Source organism: Alosa pseudoharengus, unplaced genomic scaffold (genome assembly GCF_046254945.1).
Source record: "Alosa pseudoharengus isolate Yale_2024_CS ecotype anadromous, Long Island Sound unplaced genomic scaffold, YU_APseudo_1.1 YU_APseudo_1.1_scf_17, whole genome shotgun sequence".
In the NCBI taxonomy this organism is placed as follows: domain Eukaryota; kingdom Metazoa; phylum Chordata; class Actinopteri; order Clupeiformes; family Clupeidae; genus Alosa; species Alosa pseudoharengus.
In genome coordinates, this window is record NW_027468640.1 from 3,748,104 (window position 1) to 3,759,016 (window position 10,913).

A 10,913-nucleotide genomic window follows, 5' to 3' on the forward strand; every position below is an offset into this window, starting at 1 on the left:
TCCACAGACATATTAACAGCACCTGTGGAGCCGGCGGCTGTTTTTTAGCGTACATATTTGTGTCGGGCATTAAGCCTTGTCTGCAGTATGTAACAAAACACGCTGCACATAACATCCTGGTTTAAAATAGCCATTTTCGCATTTCGTCACCATCGCTATATTTGTAGGCTAGCAAGTATGGATTTTAAAGACCAAGGGCAGCATGTATCCCACAGACAACAGTGGCGCGCGCGGGGATAAGCGCCGAGTCCACTCTGGATATCTGCGAGCCATCACAACCTACACGCGCAGCCTGAGATCCTGTCTTTTTTAGGAATTCCCGGGGTTTTGTCGGTAGGCTCGATATACAGAGGGGGGCGGTTGCGCACTGGCGACTACTGGCGCACATTCCCATCTGTTTTGCGCACTTTTGTCCCACGCGCGGCTCTGGAATGCGCGATCTGCTTCTGTCGCCAGAGGCATCTGAAATGACAGTCTCGAGCGCCACACAAACAACTGTCGGTGATAGAGGCTGCAGAGCCCGAGGACACCGCTAGAACACGCAGGCGGAGAGCAGGTGGAGTTCCGGGACCGTGTGTGTGGCTTTCTATTCTGTGTCAGATTGGGATTTTCCCCCCTTTTCACCAGCATCGGGGATTATGGAAGCCTCTGAGAAGAACCTAATCTACCAGGAAGACGCTGATCCCGTTAGGAAGCTGATGACCAACACCTATTTAAACACGACCACGGGGCCAGAAGAAGGCGAATATGTGGATTTAAACGATTTGTTGGATGTTAAAGTGGGCGACATGAAAACAGTCAAAGTAACTTTTACAGGCGAAGGGGGCCAGTTGGCCATATATAAAAGCAGCTCCGGTTCAAACGGTTCGCCTTCGATGAACAACGCGTCCGGGGAGGTCGAAGACTCCGGTAAATCAGCCGACCCTGCCACCATTGACAGTAAATCTATTAATCACCAAAGCTCGGGGGACGTCAGAGAGGAGAGTGCCGCGTCAGGCTCGTTTGAAACAGCCTCCTCCGAAGCTCCTGACGCCGCTGACAACTTCATGGACTGCCCGGAATCACCCACCACCATGCCGGACCACTCTGCCGTGCCTCGGTCCCAGACCGCGCCGCCCAATATCGACACAGAAACCACATGCATGGACCAAGAATTACAATACACCGACATGAATCTAGGCAACAAAAGCGACTCGGAGGACGACGTTACTGTAGTGATGTCTGGCGACTGTACACCCAATATCGCCGAGGACGAGTTTCATTACATTACGACACATGAAATCCAGCTTTCCGAGTTAGACCATGATGTTGACTATGAGTTTGAGGCGGGATCCAGCTGGGAGATTGAGGACGACCACCAAGTTTACTCGTTTGTGGATTATGCCTCTTTTGACAGTGATGAAACGGCGGGGGAGGACGGAGCTTTAGCTCGACTGAAAGGCAATCAGGCAGCGGGTGCAAATAGGAGCCTAGCAGCCGTCAGCAGTCTGCCTGAAAGCGATCCGCGCGAGACGGACAAATGCGCCATCTCAGATGAGAGTCTGTCAAAGCACCAAAACGGCGCTGGGAACGCCGCAGGGCAGATCCACCTGTCAATCAAAGCCACTTCCCGCGCTATAAATGAGCCTAGCAACGGCCAAGAAAAGGAAAACATTCTTTATCATGCCGCGCATACTGGAGACATGAGTTTTTTCAGGAGCGCGGATACTAACTCGGATAAACTGGCTGAAAGCGCGAAATGTTACATAGCCCTCCCCAGCCGCCTGCACTTTGGTAGAAAATTGAAAGGCAAAGATGCTCACGACTACTCCAGCGGCGCGTCCAGCGCGGTCAGTGAGCTGGACGACGCAGATAAGGAAGTGCGTAACTTGACTGCCCGCGCGTTTAAGAGCCTGGCTTACCCCTATTTTGATACCATAAATTTCAGCACCTCCAGTGAGTCCTCGCTCTCCGAGGGCATTAACAGGTGGTCCACGTTTGTTGACCTTAAGTATGGCAACGTGAACATGACAAAGGGACGTCATTCAAACCTGATGTCCCATAAAAGCACATCAAACTTTAAACTGGGCCAGCATCAAGACAGTAAGGGCATTGCCGGGATGACCCTCGCCAGTATGAGAGCGCCCCCGGTCGAGGTTTTTGCGCTTAATGGCAATCTCGTTGACCCCAAAAACGCAGCATCTGCTAGGAAAAAAATCGAACTAATGCAGAAACTCGGCCAGGGCAAAGGCGGCGTGATTACGCTCACGGAAACACTGAATTTTCACTGCAACGTTCAGTCGGAGATGTCGGGAAGTGAAAGGCGCGCGAAATTTGCGCAAAATGCGGCCGGATCACGTTCCACAGATGAAGTTACCAACACCTTGCCAAGCGGCCAGGGGAGAGCGGCCAGCCAGCAAGCCTGCAATGCGGGGGAAGCCATGGAAGGCACACACAAGAAAGCAATATTCGCATCGAGCCTTCTCAAAAATGTCATTTCTAAGAAAATGCAATTTGAGCAGGAGCGCAAGATGGAGAGGGGGGAGATCCGCGAGCAGTTCCGAGGCTCGTCTCCCTGTGTTTCGTGTTATGAGAACGAAAACCCGAAAACGGAAAAAACTTCCCGGGGCTTGCAGAGACAAGGCTCGAGACACTCAGAAGGAGATTCGGACTATACCATCGTTTGTTTAGATGACCTGGGCGACATAGTGGACAGTAGTTCGTGCGATGCCAAGGACGACAACCGCAGAGATGCCACCTTAACTCTTGCATCAGAAACGAATTTAGAATCGACAAATGAAGCAGGAATCGATACTAAAAAAGGAGCATTCGAAGCGTCCAAAAGCACGCTGCTTCGAAGCCAAAATAGCGCATTCAGATCCTGGAGGGACGGCGAGCTAGAGTTTCAAAAGGAACATAAAAACGATAAAACGCCGGAGGGGAAGCTGCCACCGCCTCACGACAACTTAGGAGAAACGGACTTAGACGGGGATTCGGGCAAGAGCAAGCTCACTAAAATGTCGCATTTGTTTCTGCCAAGTATCCAAGTGGTGTCGAATGAGGGTGAACTTTGTAAAGGTCTCCCGAATGTGAATTATTCGCTGGGAGAGGGCGGAGGGCTGGGACGTCGCCCTTCCGACAATACCCTCTTTGTCCCAGACAACGCACGGAGTGTGGTAACGTCGAAGTCACCCGAAATCAAGATAAGTTTACGGAGCGTCAAAGACAGCAGAAGCGACCCGTTCAACATCGCCAAGCTGCTAACGCCCAATATAGGCTGCAACGCAGTCAACCTTATCAAGACATCTGACGACTCCAAATGCCAAGCGCTTGCCGCGGTGCTAAAGGGGGAGCCGTCCGACAAAGTGCCTCACTTCACGGTCAGAGACATTAGAGACAACAAGGGTAAGCTCCAGACTCCTATCCACCAAGTTAGGGACGTGCGCAAATTGGTGAAAAGCTCATATCACTTTGTTTCTTTGGATAATAACGAGAGCAAGTCTGCTGTCGCGGGTCTTGACCTTAACACAGAGCAAAAGACATTCAAACAGAGTCCATATCGCAATCCGGCATCACTTTCCCCCATAGTTATAAAATGTCAGTCAGTGAATACAAATAGCAGTGTTAAGCAATCTGGAAATTTAATCGAGGTTTCTAAACGTAGACTTGGAGAAGATATACAGGAGTTAGACAGGTCCTCTCCTCAATTACCGATAGAGGGCGCCAGAAACGGCACGACACTTGTGCAGAGACCCACGAGCAGAGCTTACTCCGTCAACACAAAACAAGAAAGAGGCGAGCCGTCGGACGGAACCGGCGGCCTGCACATTGAGACCAGAACCGGGACGAGGAGGCAGGAGAAAGCCAGCGAGGGTGGGGAGAAGAAGCCGGAGAACAAGATGGCCAACCAAGCCGCTCTGGAGAAGCTGCAGGCCGCTGTGAAGACCATGGAGCAGCTGTACGTGTTCGACCGCAACGAGTGGAAGAGGCGGGCCGAGCCGCTGTCCCAGCCCCTCATGGACAGCCACGTGCTGTCACTCATCACCAGCGAGGAGCAGGGCCCCGCCCCCGCCGCCGAGGATGCTGGGAGTGCCGCCGTGCTCGCCGCCATGGCAACAGCAGGCAGCAGTGCAGACAAGCCGGCGCCGAGGGACTCGTACTCCAACGTGGACAAAAGCCCCGCGTCCGCCGCGTCCGCCTTCTCTCCGTTCCTGGCCGAGAGGAACGGGCACCGGACGCCCACCCTGCTGCCCGGCACGCCTGCGGGCGGGGGTCAGAGGGCCGTTCCCACGGTCACCACGTCCAGCGCGGTCCGTGCCCCTCAGACGCCCTCCTCCATGCCGCCGGCCGCCCACACGCCCAAGGGCTTCGTGCCCATCTCGCCCAAGCTGCCCGTCTCGCTGAAGATTTCGCGGGCGCGCCGGGCGTCCGAGGAGCGCGGCAGCGACGCCGACCGGTCCCTGGGGGGCACCCAGAGCTCCGCGGCCGAGTCCGAGAACTACCTGACCATCCCCGTCAAGCCGCAGGCCAGACCCGGCGTGGCGGTTGCCGCGAGCAACAGCATCGGCAGCAGCGGCGGCCGGGAGAAGTCCGTCTACACGTTCACCTCCTCGTCCGCCGCCCCGTCCGGCGGCGCCAAGCCACAGCAGCACGCGTCCAGCCCCCCCGCCCACCTGGCGCACGGGGCCTCCCGCCGACACGCCCAGGGGCCTCGCCAGTCTCCGCGCCGCACTGCCGTCGTCATGGAGACGCGCTCGCCGGACACGCCGCCCACCGCCACCATCTACCACCACTCGGTCCCCATGGCGACGGCCCAGCCGCAGGTCATCTGCTTCTCCCCCTCCGTCCAGCACGCGGCGGTCGGCATGGCGACGGTGGAGGCCTTCGGGGGACACACGCAGCGCAAGATGCTGCTGGACCCCACCACGGGCAGCTACTACCTGGTGGACACGCCGGTGGCATCGCCCGCCACGCGGCGCCTGTTCGACCCCGAGACGGGTCAGTACGTGGACGTTCCGCTGCCCCCGGCGGCTCCTCCTCCGCAGCAGCAGCAGGTCATGACCCCCGTGCCCTTACCCATGTCCCCCCTGGCACTCAGCCCTGGCGCCTACGGGCACCACGCTACGCTGCCCTACGTCTTCTACCCCGGCTTCATGCCCTCGCCCACGCTCCTCTCCGCGCGCATGCCCTCCCACATGTCCGTGCAGGACGGGGGCGGGGGCGGCAGGGCCGGCGCGGGGCAGCAGGGCGACGGGGTCTACATGGAGAGCCCCTACTACGTGCCCACGGGGGCGCAGCCAGGGTACGGGCAACAGCAGGGGGGGCAGCAGGGGGCAGGAGGGGGGGGCAAGCAGCCGGTCATCAGCATCATGTCTCAGCAGGGCCCCCGCATCATCGCACCCCCCTCCTTCGACGGCACCACCATGAGCTTTGTGGTGGAGCACCGGTGAACCGCTGACCGGTGAGTAGCTCGGCTCCTCCTCCTCTCTTTTCATCCTTTCTTCATCCATCCCTTTCTCTTTTCCTGCATTCTCTTTCTTCATCCATCCCTTTCTCTCTTTTCCTGTCTTCTCTCTCTTCATGTTGTTTTCTCTTTTCTCTCACCAGTGAGTGTGTGTGTGTGTGTGTGTGTGTGTGTGTGTATGTACGTGTGTGTGTTTATATATATGTGTGTGTGTGTGTGTGTGTGTGTGTGCATATGTGTGCGTCTGTGTGTGTGTGTGTGTGTGTGTGTGTGTGTATGTGTGTGATTAACACCTGCTCGTGTTTCTGCAGAGGTGTTGTAATGTGACAGTATGGCCGACATGTAATAAGTCAATCAGGGGGTTTCAGTTCACACACACACCAGGTGAAAGGTTTCAGTTCACACACACACACACCAGGTGAAGGGTTTCAGTTCACACACACACAGACACACACACACACCAAGTGAAGGGTTTCAGTTCACACACACACACCAGGTGAAGGGGTTCAGTTCACACACACCAAATGAGTCAGTTATCCATACTACACCCACACTACACCCATTCTAGAGCACAGATGCAGGTTATGTGTAATCAGTGCAGGTTATGTGTTATTAGTGCAGGTTATGTGTGCAGGATGCAGGTTATGTGTGCAGGTTATGTGTGCAGGATGCAGGTTATGTGTGCAGGTTATGTGTGCAGGTTATGTGTGCAGGATGCAGGTTATGTGTGCAGGTTATGTGTGCAGGATGCAGGTTGTGTGTGCAGGATGCAGGTTATGTGTGCAGGATGCAGGTTATGTGTGCAGGTTATGTGTGCAGGATGCAGGTTATTTGTGCAGGATGCAGGTTATGTGTGCAGGTTATGTGTGCAGGATGCAGGTTGTGTGTGCAGGATGCAGGTTATGTGTGCAGGATGCAGGTTATGTGTGCAGGTTATGTGTGCAGGATGCAGGTTATGTGTGCAGGATGCAGGTTATGTGTGCAGGTTATGTGTGCAGGATGCAGGTTGTGTGTGCAGGATGCAGGTTATGTGTGCAGGTTATGTGTGCAGGATGCAGGTTATGTGTGCAGGTTATGTGTGCAGGATGCAATTTATGTGTGCAGGATGCAGGTTATGTGTGCAGGATGCAGGTTGTGTGTGCAGGATGCAGATTATGTGTGCAGGATGCAACTACTAACTCCATCTTCCGGGTCCATCCTTGACCAACCAGGGGCGTCCCACTGGAGCTGCTGTGGGCCTTGCGTTGCGTTGCGTTGCGTTGCCTTGCGTTGCGTTGCGTTGCGTTGCGTTGCGTTGCGTTGCGTTGTGAGATACACAGCTCAACTCAGTGGGTTTAAAACTTGACATGTTCAAAAGGGATTTCACTGCAGCTTCAGCACAGTTTACATTGTACTCTTTGTGTTCAGAGTGTTCCTGTGTGTGTGTGTGTGTGTGTGTGTGTGTGTGTGTGCATGTGTGTGCATGTGTGTGCGTGTGTGTGTGTGTGTGTGTGTGTGTATCCTCTGCCTCTGTCTTAAAACATTATTTGCTAAAAACAGATTATGTGCTTGACACCCTACTTGCGACTCCACCTCGGATTTCTGACCAGCCGGATAGAAGTGTGTGTGTAGTCTTTTCCCTGCAGAACACAGACACACACACACACACACATACATTCTGATGAAGGACGCCAGGTGTGTGGTGTAGTCTTTATCTGCTATTTATAAAAACAGATTATCTGCCTGACACCCCACTAGCAACTCCACCTCAGATTCCTTACCAGACCGATATGCATGTGTGTGTGTGTGTGTGTGTGTGTATTATTCTCCTGAACACACACACACACACACACAGATGAGAGGGCAGATGGCTGTGTGTGGTGTTTATGGTGCTGCATTCATGCTAAATGGGAGGTCTTAGAGGGCCGTAACTCAGCCAGGGGGGGAGCAGGGACACACTCAGAGGCTTAACCCTACAGACAGGAAGTGGCAGAGAGTGTGCTGTGTGTGTGTTGTGACAGGAGAGAGTGTGTTGTGTGTGTGTGTGTTGTTACAGGAGAGAGTGTGTTGTGTGTGTGTGTTGTGACAGGAGAGAGTGTGTTGTGTGTGTGTGTTGTTACAGGAGAGAGTGTGTTGTGTGTGTTGTGTATGTGTTGTGTGTACTGTGTGTGTGTTGTTACAGGAGAGAGTGTGTTGTGTGTGTTGTGTATGTGTTGTGTGTACTGTGTGTGTGTTGTTACAGGAGAGAGTGTGTTGTGTGTGTTGTGTATGTGTTGTGTGTACTGTGTGTGTGTTGTTACAGGAGAGAGTGTGTTGTGTGTGTTGTGTATGTGTTGTGTGTACTGTGTGTGTGTTGTTACAGGAGAGAGTGTGTTGTGTGTGTTGTGTATGTGTTGTGTGTACTGTGTGTGTGTTGTGACAGGAGAGAGTGTGTTGTGTGTTTGTTGTTACAGGAGAGAGTGTGTTGTGTGTGTTGTGTATGTGTTGTGTGTACTGTGTGTGTGTTGTTACAGGAGAGAGTGTGTTGTGTGTGTGTGTGTTGTTACAGGAGAGAGTGTGTTGTGTGTGTTGTGTATGTGTTGTGTGTACTGTGTGTGTGTTGTTATAGGAGATAGTGTGTTGTGTGTGTGTTGTGCCAGGAGAGAGTGTAGTGTGTGTGTTGTGTGTGTGTTGTGACAGGAGAGAGTGTGTTGTGTGTGTTGCGTGTGTGTTGTGTGTGTTGTGACAGGAGAGAGTGTAGTGTGTGTGTTGTGACAGCAGAGAGTGTAGTGTGTATGTGTGTGTTGTGTGTGTTGTGACAGGAGAGAGTGTAGTGTGTGTGTTGTGACAGGAGAGAGTGTAGTGTGTGTGTTGCGTGTGTGTGTGTTGCATGTGTGTGTGTTGTGTGTTGTGTGTGTTGTGATAGGAGAGAGTGTAGTGTGTGTGTGTTGTGACAGGAGAGAGCGTGTTGTGTGTGTTTTGTGTGTGTGTTGTGACAGCAGAGAGTGTGTTGTGTGTGTGTTGTGTGTGTGTTGTGTGTGTGTGTTGTGACAGCAGAGAGTGTGTTGTGTGTGTGTTGTGTGTGTGTGTTGTGACAGCAGAGAGTGTGTTGTGTGTGTAGTGACAGGAGAGAGTGTAGTGTGTGTGTTGTGACAGAGGAGAGAGTGTTGTGTACAGTGTTGGGAACGTTACTTTAAAAAAAGTAATTAGTTATATTTCACTACTTGTTCCAAAACGTAACCGAGTTAGTAACTGAATTACTCTATGATAAGAGTAACTCGTTACCAGGGAAAGTAACTATTTGCGTTACAAAAAAAAAGTTGCTATATGTCAAAGAATTAGTTTTTTTTTTTAGCAGTTTTGAGCAGCCAGTTGAAATGAGTAGAACAGACAGGTGTTTTGTAGGCTACATAACTTATCGTTTTGTAGGCTACATAACTTCGATATTTATTAGATAGATAGATAGATAGATAGATAGATACTTTATTGATCCCCAAGGGGAAATTCAAGATATTGCACATCGACAGACCTACGGTTGACTTCAGCCTGTGTCATATGTTTTTGTTGTGAGGCAGAAAGATCTAGCTTTTGCTGCTTGGAGGACTTTGCTCCGAGTCCTTCTTTGCTAGTGGATGGCGAGCTATCATCTGTGGTGGAGGTATCGGTGTTTTTGGCCACTAGCTTTAGATGCGTGTGTGAGATGCTTCATTAAATTAGAGTTGCTTACAACGGATGTTGACAAACTCTAGTCTTCGCTCCTGGACATAATGTACACATTACATGCACGTTCTTGCCTTGATGAATTTGAAGTAGTGCTTATATCTCCACCTTGAAAATGCCAACTTTTCGGATTGCTCCTGACCTCTGCTGTTTTGTCGAATATCTAGTTTAGCTGTTGCGTGTGTGTGTGTGGCAAGTGTGCTGGCAAGTGTGTAAAAACACTGGCTCTGATTGGCTATCATGAAACATGACTCTGCCTTAGCCAATCATAATCACTTACGTCGTTATTAACCCACCTCCTCACTAGCTGTGAGCCAGGGTGAGTTCGGATTACACAGTTTATTCAATCAATGCATAGTAACGCACCGCATTTAACGTCCAGTAACGTTTACGCCGTTGTAACGACGGGAAAAGTAATTAGTTAGATTACCCCGTTAGTGAAAAAATAACGTCATTACCTAACGCTGTTCTTTTAAACGGCGTTATTCCAAACACTGGTTGTGTATGTGATGTGTGTGTGTTGTGTGTACTGTGTGTGTGTTGTTACAGGAGAGAGTGTGTTGTGTGTGTTGTGTATGTGTTGTGTGTGTGTTGTGACAGGAGAGAGTGTGTTGTGTGTGTGTTGTGTGTGTGTTGTGTGTACTGTGTGTGTGTTGTGACAGGAGAGAGTGTAGTGTGTGTGTGTTGCATGTGTGTTGTGTGTGTGTTGCGTGTGTGTTGTGTGTGTGTTGCGTGTGTGTTGTGTCACACAACACACTCTCTCCTGTCACAACACACTGCAAACAGAAAGTGCAAGTCTTTTAGACACATGTGCTAGCAACCGTATAAATAAAATAATGCTAAAATAAATATTAATACAAATTATAAAAACAACCAAAAAAATCATAAACAGGTATACTGTATGTGTGTATTAAACACCAAATAAAAATATTTTCTCATGACTTATTTAAACCTGGCAAGGAACTGATAAATGAAATACCAGAATGCATTAGGCTACCTCTTATAACACAACAAACAACACTCTCAAACACAAATTTGTATCCACATTTTAACTGTTTAACTGTAAACTATTTATTTTAACTTATTGTATTGCCCTCAACAAACAATTATCTTTGAGCCCATTTGTGCTTTATTTCTTGCCAGATACTTGGCAGCGCTTGTGCTCAGAAAGTTGAGTCAAATTTGCTCTAATGGACGTTGCATTTGAAACTCTGAGTAGTGGGTGTGTTGTGTTAGCCTAGAAATCTAGACGCGCCCCTAGCGGCAGCAAATTACATTTGAGCCAGGGCTAGTCTAGCAACTCTCCGTTGGCTTGCCAGTAACCATGGCAGCAGGGCACCAGTAACCATGTCAGAGGGCACCAGTAACCATGGCAGTACGGCACCAGTAACCATGGCAGCAGGGCGCCAGTAACCATGGCAGAGGGCACCAGTAACGAGACGTGGTAGCAGGGCACCAGTAACCATGGCGGAGGGCACCAGTAACGAGACGTCGTAGCAGGGAACCAGTAACCATGGCAGCAGGGCACCAGTAACGAGACGTGGCAGGCAGGGGCACCTGCAGGAATAAATGCTTTGGTACGCACACCCACCTACAGACACTGCCCCCCATCCCCCCCGCGCGCAACTCCTTGATAATAATATTTGTCAGTTTCCCGGTTAGGTTCGTGCATTGGTCAGTTAAAAAGTAGCCTTCATAGTACTAACAACATCCACATGCAAGATCTTCACAACAACGCCTAACAATGACCTATTAATTTGGACAACTTTAAAAAGGCTAAAGTTACCTTTAG

At 51.0% G+C, this 10,913-nt stretch overlaps 1 protein-coding gene across 1 annotated transcript; it reads left to right on the plus strand.

Moving 5' to 3' along the window:
* Nucleotides 1-638: 638 nt before the first annotated feature.
* Nucleotides 639-5,429, plus strand: cunh4orf54 (chromosome unknown C4orf54 homolog). Its single transcript, XM_076289559.1, has one exon. It carries the CDS (start codon nucleotides 639-641, stop codon nucleotides 5,427-5,429), a length of 4,791 nt encoding a protein of 1,596 aa, XP_076145674.1.
* The last annotated feature ends 5,484 nt before the right edge of the window (nucleotides 5,430-10,913 follow it).